The following is a 21,109-nucleotide window of genomic DNA, read 5'->3' as shown; positions in this document are numbered from 1 at the left end:
TGGATCCCTTCCTTATACCTTATACAAAAATTAATTCAAGATGGATTAAAGACTTAAATGTTAGACCTAAAACCATAAAAACCCTAGAAGAAAACCTAGGCAATACCATTCAGGACATAGGCATGGGCAAGGACTTCATGTCAAAAACACCAAAAGCAATGGCAACAAAAGCCAAAATTGACAAATGGGATCTAATTAAACTAAAGAACTTCTGCACAGCAAAAGAAACTACCATCAGAGTGAACAGGCAACCTACAGAATGGGAGAAAATTTTTGCAATCTACTCATCTGACAAAGGGCTAATATCCAGAATCTACAATGAACTCAAACAAATTTACAAGAAAAAAACAAACAACCCCATCAAAAAGCAGGCAAAGGATATGAACAGACACTTCTCGAAAGAAGACATTTATGCAGCCAATAGACACATGAAAAAATGCTCATCATCACTGGTCATCAGAGAAATGCAAATCAAAACCACAATGAGATACCATTCTCACACCAGTTAGAATGGCGATCATTAAAAAGTCAGGAAACAACAGGTGCTGGAGAGGATGTGAAGAAATAGGAACAATTTTACACTGTTGGTGGGACTGTCAACTAGTTCAACCATTGTGGAAGTCAGTGTGGCAATTCCTCAGGGATCTAGAACTAAATATACCATTTGACCCAGCCATCCCATTACTGGGTATATACCCAAAGGATTATAAATCATGCTGCTATAAAGACACATGCACACATATGTTTATTGCGGCACTATTCACAATAGCAAAGACTTGGAACCAACCCAAATGTCCAACAATGATAGACATTGTGTATGTGGCACATATACACCATGGAATACTATGCAGCCATAAAAAATGATGAGTTCATGTCCTTTGTAGGGACATGGATGAAGCTGGAAACCATCATACTCAGCAAACTATCACAAGGACAAAAAACCAAGCACCGCATGTTCTCACTCATAGGTGGGAATTGAACAATGAGAACCCATGGACACAGGAAGGGGAACATCACACACCGGGGCCTGTTGTGGGGTGGGGGGAGGGGAAGGGATAGCATTAGGAGATATACCTAATGTTAAGTGACGAGTTAATGGGTGCAGCACACCAGCATGGCACATGTATGCATATGTAACTAATCTGCATGTTGTGCACATGTACCCTAAAACTTAAAGTATAATAAAAAAGAAAAAGAAAAAAAGAAAATATTATTTTCCAATTTTTATTTATTTTGGGGGACTCTTTTTTCTATAAACATCTTTTAAATTTTCTTTATCTGATGTTCTGCAATTTTACCATGATGTGGTTTGTTTTTGCTTTGCCTACTTGAAAAGTCATCCTTCAATCAAGAAAACTTTTTAGTTATTACTTCTTTAAGAGTTGCTTCTCCCATATTTTCTATTCTCTTCTGAAATGTCTCACAGACCCTGTTGGACTTTAGCCTTCTATACATCAAATTTTTTAATCTCATTATTGTTAACATCTCTTTATATTACTGTGTTGAATTACAGTTTCCTAGCTTTCTTTTCCATTCCCTAGTTTTCTCTGTAATTATTAGGGTGTGGAGGGGGGACTTTATTTGTTTGTTTTGTAGAGACAGGATCTCCCTGTGTCACCCAGGTTGGAGTGCAGAGGTGTAATCATAGCTTACTGTAGCCACCATCTCCTGGGCTCAAGGGATCCTTCTGCCACAGTCTCCCCAGTAGCTGAGACTACAGGCAGGCGCCACTACGCCTGGCTATTTTTGAAATAATATTTTGTGTTTTGCAGAGATGAGGTCTTGCTACGTTGCCAAGGCTGCTCTCAAACTCTTGGCTTCAAGTGACACTCCAGCCTGAGCTCCCAAATGCTGGGAATACAGGCATGAATCACCCTGCTCAGCACCTTAATGATTTCTAACCTCCTTTTAAATCACTCATTAATTTTTTTATCATGACTATATTTTCTATTTTAAAAGTATTATTTGGTTCTTTTTCAAATTCTCCTATTCTTTTTAAAATACTGTGTTTTTCTTTTTTTATTTTTCTCCTGTATTTTAAAGGCTTAATCTTGTTAAACATATTTTATATTCTCTTTCAAATTGTTTTGTTATATCCAATTCTGGGAGGGTTAATCCTTTTGATGACATCTGATGTCTCTCCAGCATCATGGTTCGCATGTAATTTCGTATTGTAAACTCATCTTTGTCTTATTTATTATTCTTCCATGAGACTTTTATGAGTTTTGTTTGTGGAAATATTTCCACAGGAAAATTTCATGATTACTTCTTTTACGATCCTGGGGCACCATCAGTAGTAGTCTTGAACTAGTATTAGGATTATTTTTGGAGATTTCAATACTGTATAGGTAGGACAGATTTAGATTGTAAAGCCTGGGGTTTCAATTACTGGTAGTGACTTTTTTTTCCTTACTTATGGCTCTGAACAGATGATAGTGTTATTTAATGCTTCTTTGGGCTAGTAAGTAAAATTTTTCTAATCTTCTTTTCTTGGTTGATCCTACTCAAGGCTTAGGTATTTTGCTGGTGGCTCAGGTCCAGCTCCCTTGCTTCATACAGCATAGAAATCATGCCTCCTGTCCCCCTGAATGCATTGAAATTGCACCAGTGCTTGATCCCACTCATAGGGTTGACTTTACTCTTTATTTCTGCCACTTGTGATTTTTCCTCAAGAAAGAAAGCCTGCTTGCATATTTGAATTATTCTCATATTTTATTTGTAACTTCTATGTTTGTAAACAAGAAGGAGGTCCATCCATGTCTACTCCTTCTGTCTTTTTGCTGTAAGTCAAGAGTCATTTCTTAAAGTTAAGGAGTAATTTGCCAATTTTTAGAACAAGGGTCTTGGTCCATATCTTCAAATCCTAGCACAATGCTGTTGAATAGAAGGTACCCAACACACATTTGCTGACTGGCTTCTTTGCCATTTGCATCTTGGTTGAGGATATCTAGTCCAAGTTGAACTAACAATTCCTCTGTCACAATCACCTGTTTAACACCTTGTGCTACACACTTCAAGACTCTAGCCTCTGAAATACCTAAATTACCCACAAAATACAGCAAAAATAGTACTGGTATCTTTAAGACTGTATTTTTACCTAAAGAAAGTCACACTTAGAAAGATTAAGTGGCTTGTTCATATCATATAACCAGTTTTAGAATTATGATCTTGAAAAAAAGTGACATTAGTTATTCATCAACCCAACCCCCTCATTCTACATAAAGGCTGAGTGATTAGTTCCAGATCAGTAATTAATTGGTAGCAGAGCAGGTGCTAGACTCAGACCTCCTTGTAACTGATCAAGTGCTTCTGCTCCTTCCTCACAGTGCCTGCCTTTACCATTGATTGCAACAGGCAGCATCAGCTTCCTTTTATTTGAGGCTCCATATTTTGGAATATATTTAATAGCAATATTTTTCTTTTATAACATCAGTATGATAATAATAATTTTCCTATATTCTTTTAAATTGTACAAAGTAGTATTTCTAGAATTATTAGCCCTATTTTCAATGTTTTTACTACACATTTTCAATGCTTTTAATACACAACTTGGAAGTTTAAATACAGAACATATACAACACATACATGCTGCTTGAGAAAGTAGCATAAAATAATATTAAAGATTCCAAATAAAAAATATTAATTTCTTCTCCTAGACAAAATTAGAGTCTGTTTTGAAAAGTTTGATTTTAATAAGTAGGGAAATAAAAACATATTTCCTTAGTCTAAGAAATTTCATCTGCAGCTCCTCTCTAGTGCCTAGCTTAGTCTTTTGGGGTTTAAAATCCAGGCATCTCTCATTTGTCCTAATTTGAAATAGTTTGGTGACAATAAAGTTAACTCTTAAATGAGAGGACAATGTTTGGGAAAGTTTATTCTGGTTGTAAAGAGAAAAACCCTGAAAGATTTATACAAATAAAATACACATAGTCTTTATTTAAGGTAAAGTTTGTCCGGTATTAACTACCTGGTTAAATATTTCAATAAACTGGTTAAATAATTTTTCCTTTTTAAATTCTTATTATACTTTGGTATGCATGACTAAATATTTTAATAAACATTTTTCCTGATGGTACAGTGTAGCATAAGTATTGAAAGGCAAATGCAGGAAGATGTGCCAGTTCTTAGAACTGTTTCTGTTTCAGTTTTGAGCTAGTCAATTGAACTTAATGATTAAACATATTGTAAACTTTTGGATTGGTAATTTGAGTCTCAATCCAAAGGTCCAATCTAGGTCAATGGTATCTATTCGAGGTATAAACCAGGGAGTGGAGAAAACTATGCTCTGCACTGAATTATCTAAAAATACCTAGAGGATAGCAGCCAACAATTATTGAGTACTTACAACATCCTAGACATCATCTTAAATTTTTAATGTATTGACTCATTTAAGCCTCATGGGTTTACTACTATGCACATAATAAGTAGGAAAACTGAGACTCAAAAATGTTGAATAATTTGCTCAAAGTTAATAATTTGCTCAAAGCTAGTGAGGGGCATTATTGGGATCTAAACTCAGGTAGTTTGGCCCCAGAGTTTTCTTTCCCCTACTCTTGTACATTTTTCCCCTATACTCTCAAGTGTCCATTTTAACCACTATATTCCATGTTAGATCGTCAACGTTTGTGTCATCAAAGAACAGCAAGTGGTGGACATATCCAGAATTTCGAGTAAAAATATCTAATACCTTGAAATCCAGGAATAATCCACTAAGCCAAGATTCTAGCCCCTTAGTTCAAGAAAGTAACTTTTAAAATGGAATCAACACTTTAAACATCACTGATTCTGATATTAAAATAATCCATGCCCCTCAGCCAATTACATAGCCAAACTGGAATAAATTTATTTTAAAAATCCCTTCCCTTTAACAGACTTTTTTTTTTTTTTAATTTAGGGGGTGATTATGTGAGGAAGCAAGAAGGAAGACTGGTTAAGGAGCAGAAGAAAGATTTACAACACCAGGATTAAGACAAAAGAACACTATAGCTGCCTAAAACCAACTTTCTCTCTCCAGAAAACACTACTCTGGACTTTTTTTATTTTTTAAACCCCCAAATGCAAATATACTCCAGGAACAGTCACATGAGTTAGATTTATTGAGTTTGTCTCTGAAAGAAGTACTGTAAATGAGTGAAATTAAAGCCAAGTATCTATGGTCAGATTATTTTTTGACAAACAATAAACTCTCATTGACCTTTCATAACAACCTGTATTTTCCACAGTGTAAGAATTATCAGGCCAGGTGCGGTGGCTCACGCCTGTAATCCCAGCACTTTGGGAGGCCGAGGCGGGCAGATCACTTAAGGTCAGGAGTTCAAGACCAGCTTGGTCAGCATGGTGAAACCACATCTCTACTAAAAATACAAAAAATAGCCAGGCGTGGTGGTGAGTGCCTGTAGTCCCAGCTACTCGGGAGGCTGAGGCAGGAGAATCGCTTGAACTCAGGAGGCAGAGGTTGCAGTGAGCCGAGATCATGCCACCACAGTCCAGCCTGGAGACAGAACGAGACTCCATCTCAAAACAAAAATAAAACAACAACAACAAAAATTATCAATGCTATGAAGTCAGACCTTGGGGTTTGGGAATATTTCAACGTCCTGAAATCTCTTGCAGGACTGAAGAACAGGTGTATCCTGTGATAGAGAATGAAGGTTAGAATATCTGGAGATAAGCGGGGATAAAGAAAAAAACAGTCCTGGTGGCAAAGAGCAGGAAATTCTACGAACCAGGAGAGGTGTAGAATATGGTCAAGTAAGGCACTACTCATGTGTTTTGAGGTTCAGATACTCTCCCTTTGGGAGGAGTTAAAGAAAACATTTTCTACCATTATGATTGTGGACATCTGTCTATGATTATATCAGGCTTAGCACAAGTTGGAAAATGCCAATGGGAAGAAATATAATAAAGCTTAATTATGTTTTCATTTTACTTTCATCATCAAGAGTGAAGGGGCCCAAAAGCTATACTGCTTCTTGTGTTTTTCTATGAAGAATGCCCAATGTGAAAAGGCTGGAGTTCTGGCAAAACTGAGATTTGCTCTAAGTTTTTAGCATAGTACCTAGAACATAGTAAGAATTTTTAAAACTATAGGTATTATAATAATTAAATGCATAAATAGCATAAATATTGTTGTACATCAGTGTTTACTGCCAAATCAGAGTAACTTCTTACTGAAATTTACTCAGAGCAGAATTTGAAATTTTTTTTTATTTTTCACAATGAGGCCATTACTTTTTCAAGAAAAATAAAAGTGAAAGAGACTTAATTTATATGTTCTTTTAATTTATATATATGTTACTCCAGCCTGGAGTGATTATTCAAAATAAATTTTGAATGCAATAAAATTAATTTATGCAAAATTTTGTGTGTTTATATATATTTTCCCTACTAAGACATTTATAGCTTTCATCAGTTTCTCAGAGATATGTGTGACCTCTCTCCCCCTTAAAAAAATGTAAAAACAATTTATGTCTATACCTGAATAAAGGATCCCAAGCAAGAATATTCAACAATTACATAGGATGGGATGGGATAGGATAAAAAGAAGTGGAGTAGAGTGGAGTGGAGTGAAGTGAAAAGAAACAGAATTTACCAACTCAAATGCACTCTCAATAAAATGTACAAGGCAAAATAGTAACAGCAAATGGTGCCAGTCTTTCACTCTTTTTCTTTAAATGACAGTGAGAACCCTCTCCTTTTCCATCGGGTTTACCCCAAAGCTGAGAGATAACCCTTATATAAACAGCCAATTGAAAAATGCTGCTCAGAACAAGAGAAAAGTTTTTCTTTTTGAGGAGCTGGTATGCCTCTATTGTTAGACATGGGATCTTTATTACTTATTATGCCTCCTTTTGGATCTTAGCACTCAGAAAGTTCGGGAATATATTTTGTATTTATTTTCAGCAACTCCCCCCAAGCCTTGAACTTTCAGGTTTTCTGTCCCCCATCCTGCACTATTTCTCATGTTGTTTTTGTACTTTGGTCCTTGTTTTTAATGGTTTTGCTATAACTGTGTCCTTTATAAGTCACCATAAATTTCCCTTTAAAAACAGATGTCGCTTACATAAAGGAAAAAAGGAACGGGGGGAAGGAAGGGAGGAAGGAAGGAAGGAAGGAAAGAAGGAAGGAAGGAAAGAAGGAAGGAAGGAAGGAAGGAAAGAAGGAAGGAAGGAAGGAAGGAAAGAAGGAAGGAAGGAAGGAAAGAAGGAAGGAAGGAAGGAAAGAAGGAAGGAAGGAAAGAAGGAAGGAAGGAAGGAAGGAAAGAAGGAAGGAAGGAAGGAAGGAAAGAAGGAAGGAAGGAAAGAAGGAAGGAAGGAAGGAAAGAAGGAAGGAAGGAAAGAAGGAAGGAAGGAAGGAAGGAAGGAAAGAAGGAAGGAAGGAAGGAAGGAAAGAAGGAAGGAAGGAAGGAAGGAAGGAAAGAAGGAAGGAAGGAAGGAAAGAAGGAAGGAAGGAAGGAAAGAAGGAAGGAAGGAAGGAAAGAAGGAAGGAAGGAAGGAAAGAAGGAAGGAAGGAAGGAAGGAAAGAAGGAAGGAAGGAAGGAAAGAAGGAAGGAAGGAAAGAAGGAAGGAAGGAAGGAAGGAAAGAAGGAAGGAAGGAAGGAAGGAAAGAAGGAAGGAAGGAAAGAAGGAAGGAAGGAAGGAAAGAAGGAAGGAAGGAAAGAAGGAAGGAAGGAAGGAAGGAAGGAAGGAAAGAAGGAAGGAAGGAAGGAAGGAAAGAAGGAAGGAAGGAAGGAAGGAAGGAAAGAAGGAAGGAAGGAAGGAAAGAAGGAAGGAAGGAAGGAAAGAAGGAAGGAAGGAAGGAAAGAAGGAAGGAAGGAAGGAAAGAAGGAAGGAAGGAAGGAAGGAAAGAAGGAAGGAAGGAAGGAAAGAAGGAAGGAAGGAAGGAAGGAAGGAAAGAAGGAAGGAAGGAAGGAAGGAAGGAAGGAAAGAAGGAAGGAAGGAAGGAAGGAAGGAAGGAAGGAAGGAAAGAAGGAAGGAAAGAAGGAAGGAAGGAAAGAAGGAAGGAAGGAAGGAAGGAAGGAAGGAAGGAAAGAAGGAAGGAAGGAAGGAAGGAAGGAAGGAAGGAAAGAAGGAAGGAAGGAAGGAAGGAAGGAAGGAAGGAAGGAAAGAAGGAAGGAAGGAAGGAAGGAAGGAAGGAAGGAAAGAAGGAAGGAAGGAAGGAAGGAAGGAAGGAAGGAAAGAAGGAAGGAAGGAAAGAAGGAAGGAAGGAAGGAAGGAAGGAAGGAAGGAAAGAAGGAAGGAAGGAAGGAAAGAAGGAAGGAAGGAAGGAAAGAAGGAAGGAAGGAAGGAAGGAAAGAAGGAAGGAAGGAAGGAAAGAAGGAAGGAAGGAAGGAAGGAAGGAAGGAAGGAAGGAAGGAAAGAAGGAAGGAAGGAAGGAAAGAAGGAAGGAAGGAAAGAAGGAAGGAAAGAAGGAAGGAAGGAAGGAAGGAAAGAAGGAAGGAAGGAAGGAAGGAAAGAGGGAAGGAAGGAAGGAAGGAAGGAAAGAAGGAAGGAAGGAAAGAAGGAAGGAAGGAAGGAAAGAAGGAAGGAAGGAAGGAAGGAAAGAAGGAAGGAAGGAAGGAAGGAAGGAAAGAAGGAAGGAAGGAAGGAAGGAAGGAAAAACAAACAAACAAAACTTTGTGAAGTATGCCCTTTAAATGAGGTCTTATAAATTTGGCAGCCTTAATGGGGTAAAATCCACAGTTCATAATTTTTTAACCTGAATGAAACTATTTTACAACCTTAAACAAACAAACAAAAACACATTTGCTCCAAGTTTAAATTTTACTATTTTTGTTCTGGTAAATTTTCTCATTCTAGTTCTCTAAATACTATCGATACAGTATTCTCTAAATACCGGTTAGGGCGGTGGGGTAGGGGGAGGACAAATCCATCCCCAGCTACCACTCCATCAGCAGCCAGTATGTCAGATCCCTCTGTTGGTCTTCAACAGTGGATCTTTGCAGCCATGCTCCATGCTCCTGCTAGCTCCCCAACCTTCTGTCCTCCCCAGTTACCTGCTCAGAGGGCATACTGCCTCTCCTGCTGCCTTTCCCGATCGGCATTATTTACCCTTATTTATTGTTTCATTAGAAGCTTTCTCTGATTTTCACGAAAGGGAGTATGTAGCCCACCCAACATTGAATTCCTTTACGGAGAAGCTCTACAGCCCAAGGGATCCAGCGTTAGGATCATTGAAATCTCGCGTTCTGAGTTCCAGCGGGCTTTTCTTTAACATCATTGTTTTACTCCCTACTTCCCCTCCCACGTCCTCCTTTTCCAGGCCAGCTCTGGCACACAGCGGGGGACTAACAAATGTTCGTTGAATAATCAGGAAAGTCATTTAAAAATGGTTTTTAAATTTTTGATTAGTTTCCTACATCTGGAAAGTGGGAAATTTGTATGCAAACCATGAGATCATTTCACTTAAACCTTAGTGATGAGTTTCTTTAACTTCTCTCTTAAAATGAAATTCCATTCTGTGTATGTTTGATTGTATGTGTGTTACGCACGTGTGTGTATGTGTTTGATGCATGTGTGTGTCCTCGTTCATAACGATTTACCCTTTCCTGAATTTAGCCAAACAGACCTAAATGTGTGTTACTAATCGTTTTAATTATTACTCTTCTACCAATTCAGTCTGGAGTTAAAAGAGCATAAAGAGGCCAATTCAATTATGTCACTCTTCCCCCTGCCCACTCACACCCACACCTATTCATTTCTATTCAACCATCTGCTAGGCTTAACTGACTTGGTCTTTTATATCCCATAAATGGCACCTTGGTGGAATGCCTCAGACTGGACAAGGTACCTCCCAGTACTTGTGCACCAGGTGGCAGGGACAGAGGTCCCATACCTTCTCTTACTCTGAGTTAAACATAGCAGGACAACATTACCTCTTTGGATCCTGATCACAATCCTCCAGATGCCCAGTCCCAAAATGATGCCAGTCAGTAGTCCACACACGACAGCCACCAGCACCCTAAGGTTCCAGGCACGGCAGGAAGCCATGGTGAAGCCAAACCACAAATCCACTCCTGGGTGAGAAATAACTAGCTTCTTTTCTTCTTGAGCTAAAAAGTTTAATCAGAAACTATTCTAAAACAGAAAAACAAGTCCTCCCCTCAGTGATCTGTCAGATGGATGTCTTTATATTTTAGGACTTTTGAGGCTAATCCAGTAGGATGCAGTTTGAATCTCCTAATAAAAGGTGCATACTCTGCTTTCAATTTCCTCATCCTTCACTCAAGGAGAACATGAAAAAAGTGATTAGAGTTATGGGAATAGGGAGATAACTCAGGGCAATAAAGAAGAAGGGGAGGGACTAGCCACAAGGGTCAAAGAGTGAATGCCCAGACAAGCCACAGAGTGAAGGAAGGGAACAAAATAGAAGAAACCAAAGAGGAAATCACAACGGCAGTGGTTGCCAGTAGTCACCTATGGCTCGGCTTCCTGTATTTTTGTCTTGGGAGGGTACAGCAGAGATAGACTGGCAGGTGCTTCAGACCACACAAAACACTCTCTCGGGGAAATGAACTAGGTTGTCAATAAGAGGATAAATGGCAATCACCACATATGATTTTTAGCGCTTGCATTTCTTTAAGGAGCCTACATTTTGACAGATGCAGTTGGTGAGTGTGCATACTGGCACAGGCTGGGTCTTGAAAAGCACTAAAGCCCAGCATGATAACCCATCTGCTATGAGCTGAATTGTGTCCCCTCCAAAATTCATATGTTGGAGTCCTAACCTTCAGTACCTCAGAATGAGGCCTCATATGGAGATGTGGTTACTGCAGAGGTGATCAAGTTAAAATGAGTTTGTTAGGGTGGTCACTAATCAATATGGCTGGTGTCCTCATAAGAAGAGGAAATCTGAACACAGACATGAATACAGAAAGATGATCTGAAGAGACAGAGAGAGAAGACGGCCATCTACAAGTCAAAGAGAGAGTCCTCAGAAGGAAATGGCTCTGCTGACACCTTGACTTTAGACTTCTAGCCACCCAAACTGTAAGACAATAAATTTATGTTGTTTAAGCCACCCAGTTTGTGGTACTTTATTAGAGCAGCCCTGGGAAACTAATACATCATCAGAGTAACTACAAACTGGTGTCTCTCTATAGATGCAGCTCTGACCCTCTCCTGCCCAGGCTCCCATGTTCTCCTTCCCTACCCTCTACCCTTACATGGAAGAACAGATACATGAACATTCACCTCCTCAATCACAGTTTTGTTTTGGTAGAGAGAACAGATGCTCTGGTCTTCTCTGGACACTCCCTTGCTTCATCAAATCCATATTAAATGCCTTTAATGTGTTTGAATTGGTACAAGACATGAACAGGGTCCTCAAAGAACTCATAATTTCTCAGGGGTGAGATACCTAGATATAGCCACCTATAAGGCAAGTCATAACTGCTAAAATAAAAGATCATCATATTTAATTATTATGGAGTGCAGGTGCTCCTTGACTTACAATAAGATTGCATCCCAATAAATCCACCTTAAGTTAAAAAATATCTTAAGTCAAAACGCATTAAATATACACCTAACCTGCTGAACATCCTTGCTTAGGCTAGCCTACCTTAAATGTGCCCAAAACACATATAATAGCATAAAATTGGGCAAAATCATCTATCACAAAGCCTATTTTATAATAAAGTGGCGAATATCCCATGTGATATATTGAATACTGTAGTGAAAGTGAAAAACAGAATGGTTGTATGGGTACCCCAAACATGGTTTCTACTGAATGCATATTGCTTTTGCACCATGGTGAAGTTGAAAAATCAGAAGTCAAAAAAACCATCATAAATTGGAAACCTATGTACTAGCCCGTTACTACCTACATACCAGCCCATTAATTCCTTCAGGAAGTATTCAGCAAGGCTTTACCAAAAAAGGCTTTACACTTAAACTGACCTTTAGTTAACCCCCAAACACTATGGGGGTTTCCAATTCTCTGTGACATTCACTTTATAAATGTTTTGCTATAAACATAAGGCCCTAACTTTACCCCTCCCAAGAATTTCAGAAAAACAAATTGAGGTAGCACAAAATGGAAGAACTTAGAAGTACTGCTGCAGAAGTACAACACAAATGAATGCAAACCTATTACCTCATTTACTGGGAATAGATCTTTAAAAATCTGTTTCTGATATGTCTGCATACACATGCACAGAAAATGTCTGGAAAGGTACATGAAAAAGTTCCTCTTGAGAATCTGAGGAATCTGAGGTAGGAGAGAGTTTTTAAATTTTATATCCCTTTTATAGTTTGAAGTTTTAGCCTTGTGTATTCTTTCTATTATTATAAATAAATATATATAACTTTTTCAACAATAAAACAATGGTTTTCAATAAAAAATAAATCTAAGAAAAGGAATTAACACCTATCATATGTGTAGTGTATACCAAGGATGGTGCTTTATACTTTACACATGTTTATCTCATTCACTCTGTGTAAAAGCCCCAGGTAACATAATGTGTTTGCCCTTTGCATGAATGAGGAAATGAGACTGAAACTGGTATTATTCTACACAGGAGCTTTACGGTTAAGTACATTTGGATGAAGCCAGGTAACACAAAGTTAAACAGTTTTCTCCACTCTAGCATTTCTTAGAGCATTCACAATGTTCATGTCCATTGTGAACTGCTAGAGAAGACATGTATGCAAGTATGTTCTCAATGTTATTTGAACTCAGAATCCTCTTCTCAAGAAGGATCTCTCAGAGACAGGGTTCTTCAACACATGCTTTAGAAACACTGCCCTGTGTGGTCATCTGCAGAATGGTCTTAGTTGAACAGTGTGACTGAAGGAAGGGATCCTGGGTCTCAAGTTTGCCATCTGGTGATGGTGTTTTTCTCTTGTAGGGTTCTGAATCTTTTGAAGGGATTATAGTCTAGTGACTAGAAAACTAATTTTGATGGTGATCACACATCCTGTCTTCCACAGTTGGTGGAAGTCCTGGAGTCCTGGGATGCTGTAATGACTGCTGCTTTATAGGGCTTCCATGTCCTTAGCCACATGACAAGGTTTATAAGGCTTGCCATCTATCCAGCTAGAAACTCCAGAAATTCATGGAATTGAAGAAATTCCTAGGCACAGAAATTAAGATGTTGACATTTATGTAAGGGCATTAATTACTACTGATAAGAGACAAATGTGTAAAGGGTCACCAGTATTTACACATACATACAATACACACATACCAAGATGACAAAGAAGAAAAGGAAAAGAGTTAAACAGGAAATAATTCATTTACTCTTTCATTCTACTCAATGCAGACATTTGGCTAGGCACTGGGGATAAAGTAGTGAACAAAAGACAAGATCCGTGTCTTCACCCAACTTACACTCAGGGAGAACTGGATTTGTACCGATGCTGCCACTAATTTGCTGTGTGACTCTGGGCAAACCATGGGGCTTCTATTTCTTTATATTTTAAACAATCCAGTTGAGGCCTTCCCTTCCTGAACATTTCAGTTCTAAAGTCATTAGCTGAGGAAGAACAAGGCAGGTGTCTGTGGTAGGGGTAGAGTGGGGCAGTGGCCCAGAGTAGGTGTCAGAGCCCCAGTGTGGTAAAGAAAGCATTGATAGGCCAGGGCCAGTGGCTCACACCTGTAATCCCAGCACTTTGGGAGGCCAAGGTGGGCGGATCACCTGAGGTCAGGAGTTCAAGACCACCCTGGCCAACATGGCGAAACCCCATCTCTACTAAAAATACAAAAATTAGCTGGGTGTGGTGGCGCATGCCTGTAATCCCAGCTACTCGGGAGGCTGAGGCAGGAGAATTGCTTAAATCCAGGAGGCGGAGGTTGCAGTGAGCCGAGATGGCGCCATTACACTCCAGCCTGGCGACAGACAGAGAGTCCGTCTCAAAAAAAAAAGAAAGAAAGAAAGGAAGGAAGGAAGGAAGGAAGGAAGGGAAGGAAGGAAGGAAGGAAGGAAGGAAGGAAGGAAGGAAGGCAGGCAGGCAGGCAGGCAAGCAAGCATTGATAAGAGGGAGACCTAGCATGAGATGCCAGAGCCCAGGCAGGATAAAGAAGGCATCAATAGGATGAGGGTGGGGGGAGGGGAGGGTGACCTGTCACGGAGAGACAGAGCCCAACCAAGCAGGGCAGGAGAGCACCCTGGGTAGAAAATCAAAGCCAGAGCAGGGAGAGGAGGGTGGCCTTCAGGGACCAAGAGCAGTCAGGAGGGCATCTAGGCAGGCCAGCAATGCAGTGCAGGAAGCCCGAGCCGGAGCTGAGTGGGGAGGGTGTCCACACGGAGTGGCCGCCTGGAACAGGGAGTCAGAGCCCAGACACAGAACGAAGGGGGTCCCCGCATGGATGGGCAGTGGTAGTGGAGCTAGTGGAGCTCAGAGACTGGCTACAAAGAGGATGACGGATCAAACAGGCAAGCACAGGAGGATGCCGGGAGCCAAATTTCTCCTTCAGAGCTCTGGCTCTGACTTCCCATGCTGCATTGCCCACCTGTATAGATGAGAAGGGGAAGGACATTACAAACATGGAAGGGGAGATAATGTGAGTTCCATGAGAATTTCAAAACAGGTCATCAGAAATAAAGAGAAAGAAAAGCTACGTGCCGTTAATTCTGAAGGAAGCAATACCTCCAGGAAAGAGGGCTGTCAGACAAATGTATGAATGAAGTCAGGAACTTCTCATACAAAGGAGGAAAACTGTTACGACGAATACAACAAATTCAAGTATTTCAAAGGAAGGGATGTGATATTATTTCTTTTGCCAATACTTGAAGTAAATAATTTTTATTGTGCCTTTAGCATAAAAACCTATAGTGTTGCGTTGGAACTGAATGTACCACATGAATCATAATATATATATATGTATTCTCATATATACATACACGTGTATATACATACACGTGTATATACATATACATATATATACACACACATACAAAGAGAAAGAGAATATTTTATATATTTTAAATATATCTAATAATATATATTATATATAAACAATATTTAAATAAATGTAGACACAAAAGTGTGTTTATATAAACACACATGTATATTTGTACATATTTTTGATATATATCACGTATTTACATACACCTATTCTCTAGCTCTGGCCTGGAAGCAGTGATACCCTGTTAACAATGAGCACACCCAAAACCCAGAACTTGATTTATAAATACAAGTTTCCACTAAGAGTAACATGGCTCCTTGGAAAATGGCTAATTCCAGGACTGCAGCAGAGAAAGTCGTAGGTGAGCCAGGAATATCTTGTGCAGAAAGCAAGATACAATGAGTGTATATCAAATGGACACACAGAATCGAGCTTGAAAAGACTCCCCATTATCAAATGGTGGACAATTTCAGCATCAAAATAAATAATGCTTAAAAATAAACATTATTATAAATAATAGGTGTTTATAATAAATAACATTATTTTATTATGTTATACGTAAGTCCTAAAAATAGTAAATAATACATATAACAGATTATAATCCATTAAACAAAATAAGAAAACTAATGAGTCTGAAATCCTGGGGTGGCACCCAGCAATCTGCGTTTTAACAAGTCCTCCAAGTGAGTTGATGTCTGCTGAAGTTGGTAACCACTACTCTGGGGTAATTCTCCCAAAAGAAGTGAATCAAGTTTATAGCAAAGTAGCAAATGGCAACAGATTAAATGGCATTTTGTTTAATAGGTCATTTCTTTGTTAGTTTATGGGAATACTCATGGCCTTAAAGATAGCCAGATTTTCAGAAAAGCCTGCTAAAATTCATCAAGAGCCTATATTTCTGTTGTCTGTACAACCACTCTTTTTTGTTTCATTTTATTCACTTATTCTTTTTAGCAGGTTTTTAATGAGCTTATACCTGGAAGGGTCAAGAGGCTCGGAAATCCTCTTTATTTCCCTACAACCTGCACTGTGACCCCACTGGAAAGTTAAGAACATACAAACCTGCTTATCATACCTCCTGCAGCATTGATGAAGGCTAATCTCAACTTCCCCATCTCAGGACGGAGCCTCTGAGTGTCTCCACTTGGGAAACCACCAGTGCCCTTTGCTGCCCCTTCACTGTTGAAAGCTCTGAGCTACTAATAACAGAGAAACCTTAAACTCATCCTTTAGTACATCTGTACAATAAAGCACCCTCCGCTTGCACCTAGTAGTTAAGGGAGGGCAGGGAGAAAGGGATCCAAAAAGCTTTTCCAGGCCAAAAGGAAGTCACCGGCTCATGCACCTTTCTTTGCATCTTCTCACTTTTTTCTATAGCCCTTTGTTCTTAGGAACTTCCTACTCTCCCCAGAGCCAGGTGTTCCAGATAGGATCTTCGGGGCTGATTGCTTCCTGGAGGCATCATTTTGTGCAAAGTAACTCATTTAACACTAGTGGAAGTTTATTGTCCATGAAACTAAAATATGTGCCCATGGGAGATGCTGGACTCTGATTCACGTAACCCTGAATGAAGCTCTCTGTGCTCTAGAAGATGAAAGAAAAGGAACTCCCGAAAGTCTTTTTTAGTTTTAAATTTACTTCTTCATTTTGCTCTAGAGAACATCAGTCCCTCTGTTTATTTCTGCAGATTCGTTTCCTTTATCTTTCTTTTTCGCTTTCTCTTTAATTTCTTCCATTTTCCATCTCCAAAGTCTGAGCTGGTTGGCAGAGGTGTATAGTAAAGATTAAAAGAGCAGAGAAACAGTCATGGTTAAGTTGAGAGGCACAGTGTAGGAAATAGTTTGATTTTTCTTCTTTTCATTCTAGAAAGCCCAATTCAAGTGAAAGGCAAACCCCAAATTTGTAGTAACTAAGCAAGAGAATCATCTGAGAAATAGTCCCGTATAAACACTAGTCCTAAAAATAGTAGTAGGAAGTCATAAGCTGATCTGAGGCAAGATGGGTTGAAATTTGCAATGTCCTGTGTGAAACAGCACTATCCTTTATATGTTGACAAGATAATATTCTGGATCCTAATTCTTTCCATTTAGTAAAGTATAATTATTTAATGAAATGATCAGTGTGAGTTATTTATTGCTACACAACAGGTCACCTCAAAACTTAGGGATTTAAGATACAATCACCATTCATTTGCTTATGACCATGCAATTTGGGCAGGACTCTGCAGAGATAGCTTTGTTCCTCATGTTTATTTAGCTGAGTCATCTGGAAGCTCAGCTGGAGCTGGAGAATCCAAGTTGGCCTTTCTCACCTGTCTGGGTCTTAGCTAGTTGATTAGAAAGGCTAAGTCAGCTGGACCTTTCTTTACCTCATAGTCTTTTCTCCGCTAGGACCTCTTTCTTCCTGAAGCCTCCTCAACAGAATAACCTTGCTTCTTCACATAGCAGTTGAATTCTAAGACAGCAACAGTGGAAAATAAGACCTCTGGCAGTCTGTTGTACCTGAGCGAGTTAGAGAAAACGCCACAATTTGAGACGAATTAAGAGTCCGTTTATTTAGCCGGCGGCCAAGAGACGGCTAATGCTCAAAGTTCTCTTGGCCCCGAAGAAGGGGCTAGATTTTCTTTTATACTTTGGTTTAGAAAGGGGAGGAGGGGTCTAGTTAAAACAATTTTACAGAAGTAAAGTAGGCAAAAAAGTTAAACAGATAAATGGTTACAGGAAAGTAAACAGTTCCAGGTGCAGGAGCTTTAAGACTATTACAAGGTGATAGACGCGGGGCTTGGGGCATTATCAATCGGACGAATTCCTGGGAACTGCAGATATAGCTTGCCACAGTATCTTATCAGTTAATTGCATTCTTGGATGTGCTGGGAGTCAGCTTGCACAAGTTAAGTCCTTGAGGAAGGGGCTGCCAGTGAAAGAGCCAAGATGGAGTCTGTCTGGCTCTCTTAGCTAAGGGAGAGTCAATTCAGGTGGAAACAAGGCTAGGTGATTAAAGGAAAGGGAGAGTCTAAAAACAGCATTAGTAAAAACAAGGTTGGGCATTACATTCTACAACCAGAACTTGTTCAGTGTCACTTCTACCATATTCTCTTGGTCAGAGAAATCACCCATGATTATTGCAGCACTATTCATGATAGCCAAGATATGGAATCAACCTAACTGTCCATCAACAGATGAATGAAGAAAATGTGGTAGATATGCACAATGGAATACTATTGGTCCATAAAAAAAGAATGAAATCAATTAACAGCTGTAGCTGGGGCAGCAGAGGAAGTCAGGCTCCACATGCACTCCCCCAAGAAAGGAGCATAATCCAGTCGCTAAGAAGCAACTGCAGACCTCGCCTCCACTGCATCTTACAGGCCATAGTACTATTAAGAAGTAAAAGGGTGGGAGTTTCTGATCATCATGGCGGACAGGAGACAGGACTAGCTTCCAGCTCTGACTTGTACAGACAGAGCAGTGTGCAGAGGCTTGTATTGTGAATTTTAGCTGCAGAACGACTGTAAGAACAAACCAGGAATCCCAAGAGGAACCACAGACCCTCTGAAGGAAGCAGACTACTCCTGCAGGACCCAGGAGACCCCCAAATGCTGTGAGTGCCCCAACTGCGGAAGTGGGAAAAGAAGATTCACTGCTCCCGAACACATACCCCCACTGGGGAAAATAAGGGTCTAGTTTGCAGGAGAAGTTTCTGACCTTGCCTGAAGCTGAGTCAATTTAGAGAGCCGAGCAAAATACAGGGGTAGAGCAAGCAGCGGGAAAGGCCCTGGGAGCTTCCCGGGTCCCCAAGTAGGCCATTCTTGCCTGGCACCACCGGGATCCTTCAAGAGGGCAGCCAGAGGTGTGGGGGGAAATGCCACAAACAGAAGGAAATCTCTAGCTAAACTTTGTAACAATTTGAACCAGGCAAGAAGCCTCCTGGCCAGAACTCGGGGCAGAACAAGAATCCGGCATGCAGACTCCACAAGCAGGGGAAGAACCAAAGTCCTTTTCTTTCCAAGCTAGGAGGCAGGTAGCCTGGGGCAAGTTCTCAAGCCCTGCTTGCCCACTGCCTGGACACAGACTCAGGGCTGTTTGTGGGGGTTCATGGTGGAAGTGAGACCGCCCTTCAGATTGCGTGGGAGCTGGGTGAGGCCTGTGACTGCCAGCTTTCCCCACTTCCCTGACAACCTGCATGACTCAACAGAGGTAGTGATAATCCTCTTAGGTACGCAACTCCAGTGACCTGGGAAGCTCACCCCCATTCCCCACAGCAGCTGAAGCAAGATCTGCCCAAGGAGAGTCTGAGCTCAGACATGCCTGGCCCTGCCCCAACCTGATGGGCCTTCCCTGCACACCCTGGTAGCTGAAGACAAAGGGCATATACTCTGGGGAGTTACAAGGCCCCGCCCACCACCAGTTCCTCTCCATACTACCATAGCTTATGCTCTCTGGAAAGCACCATGTGCTGGCAGGAAGCCAACCACCACAAAATAGAGCATTAAACCACCAAAGCCAAGAACGCTGACAGAGTCCATTTCATTCCCCTGCCACTTCCACCAGAACAGGGGTGGGTATCCATGGCTGAGTGACCCATAGATGGTTCACATCACAGGACTCTGTGCAGACAACCCCCAGTGCCAACCTGGAGCTGGGTAGACTTGCTGGGTGGCTAGACTCAGAAGAGAGATAACAATCACTACAGCTCTGCTCACAGGAAGCCACATGCGTAGGAAAAGGGGGAGAGTACTACATCAAGGGAACACCCCAGGGACAAAAGAATCTGAACAGCCTTCAGCCCTAGACCTTCCCCCTGACAGAGCCTACCCAAATGAGAAGGAACCAGAAAACTAACTCTGGTAATATGACAAAACAAGGCTCTTTAATATCCCCCAAAAATCACACTAGCTCACCAGCAATGGGTCCAAACCAAGAAGAAATCCCTGATTTATCTGAGAAAGAATTCAAGAGGTTAGTTATTAAGCTAATTAGGGAGGTACCAGAGAAAGGAAAAGCCCAGTGAAGGAAATCCAAAAACAAGGTACAAGAAGTGAAGGGAGAAATATTCAAGGAAATAGATAGCATAAAGAAAAACTTCAGGAAACGTTGGACACACTTAGAGAAATGCAAAATGCTCTGGAAAGTCTCAGCAATGCAACTGAACAAGTAGAAGAAAGAAATTCAGGTCTTCAAATTACCCAGTCTAACAAAGATAAAGAAAAAAGAATAAGAAAATACAAAAAAAGACTCCAAGAAGACTGGGATTATGTTAAACGACCAAACCTAAGAAAAATCAGTGTTCCTGAGGAAGAAGAGAAATCTAAAAGTTTGGAAAATATATTTGGGGGAATAATCAAGGAAAACTTCACTGACCTTGCTGGAGACCTAGACATCCAAATACAAGAAGTACAAAGAACACATGGGAAATTCATTGCAAAAAGATCATCGCCTGGGCACATTGTCATCAGGTTATCTAAAGTTAAGACAAAGGAAAGAATCTTAAGAGCTGTGAGACAGAAACACCAGGTAACCTATAAAGGAAAACCTGTCAGATTAACAGCAGATTTCTCGGCAGAAACCCTATAATCTAGAAGGGCCCTATCTTCACCCTCCACAAACAAAACAATTATCAGCCAAGAATTTCATATCCAGCAAAACTAAGCATCATATGTGAAGAAAAAACACAGCCTTTTTCAGACAAACAAATGCTAAGAGAATTTGCCACTACCAAACCACCACTACAAGAACTGCTAAAAGGAGCTCTAAATCTTGAAACAAATCCTGGAAACACATCAAAACAGAACCTCTTTAAAGCATAAATCACACAGGACCTATAAAACAAAAACACAATTTAAAAAGCAAAAACAAAAAACCAAGGTACACAGGCAACAATGGCATCATTAATGCAATGATACCTCACATCTCAATACTAACACTGAATGTGAATGGCCTAAATGCTCCACTTAAAAGATACAGAACTGCAGAATGGATAAGAACTCACCAACCAACCATCTACTGCCTTCAGAAAACTCACCTAACATATAAGGACTCAGATAAACTTAAAGTAAAGGGGTGGGAAAGGGCATTTCATGCAAATGGACACCAAAAGTGAGCAGGGGTATCTATTATATCAGACAAAACAAACTTTAAAGCACAGCAGTTAAAACAGACAAAGAGGGACATTATATAACGGTAAAAGGCCTTGTCCAAAAGGAAAATATCACAATCCTAAACATATTTGCACCTAACACTGGAGCTCCCAAATTCATAAAACA

General features: G+C 40.2%; 1 protein-coding gene across 1 annotated transcript in view; it reads right to left on the bottom strand.

The window, feature by feature from the left end:
• The window catches only part of ADGRG7 (adhesion G protein-coupled receptor G7), an 87,114-nt gene extending 77,125 nt beyond the window's left edge, over nucleotides 1–9,989 (bottom strand). The window contains exon 1 of the mRNA XM_016941550.2: nucleotides 9,875–9,989. Within this exon, the coding sequence (XP_016797039.2) occupies nucleotides 9,875–9,989 (115 nt within the window). The remainder of the gene's footprint in view (nucleotides 1–9,874) is intronic.
• Between the last annotated feature and the right edge of the window lie 11,120 nt (nucleotides 9,990–21,109).

The sequence above is a fragment of the Pan troglodytes genome, chromosome 2, assembly GCF_028858775.2.
Source record: "Pan troglodytes isolate AG18354 chromosome 2, NHGRI_mPanTro3-v2.0_pri, whole genome shotgun sequence".
Lineage (NCBI taxonomy): Eukaryota > Metazoa > Chordata > Mammalia > Primates > Hominidae > Pan > Pan troglodytes.
This window is presented reverse-complemented; position numbering and strand designations above follow the sequence as displayed.